This window comes from Cariama cristata, unplaced genomic scaffold, assembly GCF_000690535.1.
Source record: "Cariama cristata isolate BGI_N322 unplaced genomic scaffold, ASM69053v1 scaffold28668, whole genome shotgun sequence".
NCBI lineage: Eukaryota > Metazoa > Chordata > Aves > Cariamiformes > Cariamidae > Cariama > Cariama cristata.
In genome coordinates, this window is record NW_009629858.1 from 4,622 (window position 1) to 5,469 (window position 848).

Genomic DNA, 848 nt, shown 5'->3' on the forward strand with positions numbered 1-848 from the left:
TGTGGGGTGGAATCCAGCGGCTGTTGTGGCCGGTGGGGAGCTGACGAGCCCTCCCCTGGCACACCCTCCGCTGCAGTTTGATGTCCAGCCGTTTCTCCCCGCACATGGTTCCACCGCCCACCCATGGGCTGCACCCCTCGGGCATCCCGCACCCGACCATCGTCTCGCCCATCGTGAAGCAGGAGCCCACCCAGCCCAGCGTCAGTCCTGGAAGCAACTCGTGAGTGGGGATCGGGACGGCCCCGGGGACGGGATCTCGTCCCCTGGGTGCCCTACATGGTGCGGAGCGGGTCCTGACCCGCCGTCCTGCTCGTTGCAGGAAATCCCCCGTCACTGTGAAGAAGGAGGAGGAGAAGAAGCCCCACATCAAGAAGCCACTCAATGCCTTCATGTTGTACATGAAGGAGATGAGGGCCAAGGTGGTGGCCGAGTGCACGCTGAAGGAGAGCGCTGCCATCAACCAGATCCTGGGCAGACGGGTACAGGCATTTCCCTTGGCTTCGCGCCCACATGCTGCCCCGTTTGTGACCTTAAAATGGCTTTTGGCTCCCTTTACTCCAGCGCTCCCCATCGCTCCATCCCTTGATCTGGGGCATCGCCAGCTCAGGAGGTCCCAGGGGGCTGGTGGGGACCAGGGTGGCAAGAGGGTGGCAACGGGATGGGGCAGACGGGGAGCTCTGCCGCCCCAGGGCAGCGTGGCTCTGGGGTTCGCAGCGTGGCTCTGGGGTTCGCAGCGTGGTCTCTTCTCCCCCCGGCAGTGGCACTCGCTGTCGCGAGAGGAGCAGGCGAAGTACTACGAGCTCGCGCGGAAAGAGCGGCAGCTGCACTCGCAGCTCTACCCGACGTGG

At 64.9% G+C, this 848-nt stretch overlaps 1 protein-coding gene across 1 annotated transcript in view; it reads left to right on the forward strand.

Moving 5' to 3' along the window:
- LOC104165649 (transcription factor 7-like 1) overlaps positions 1-848 on the forward strand; it is a gene marked incomplete at both ends in the record, with an annotated part of 3,173 nt that overhangs the window by 1,757 nt on the left and 568 nt on the right. The window contains 3 exons of the mRNA XM_009705327.1: positions 77-220; positions 320-479; positions 759-848. The exon at positions 759-848 is cut by the window's right edge and continues 13 nt beyond it. Of these exons, the coding sequence (XP_009703629.1) occupies positions 77-220; positions 320-479; positions 759-848 (394 nt within the window). The remainder of the gene's footprint in view (positions 1-76; positions 221-319; positions 480-758) is intronic.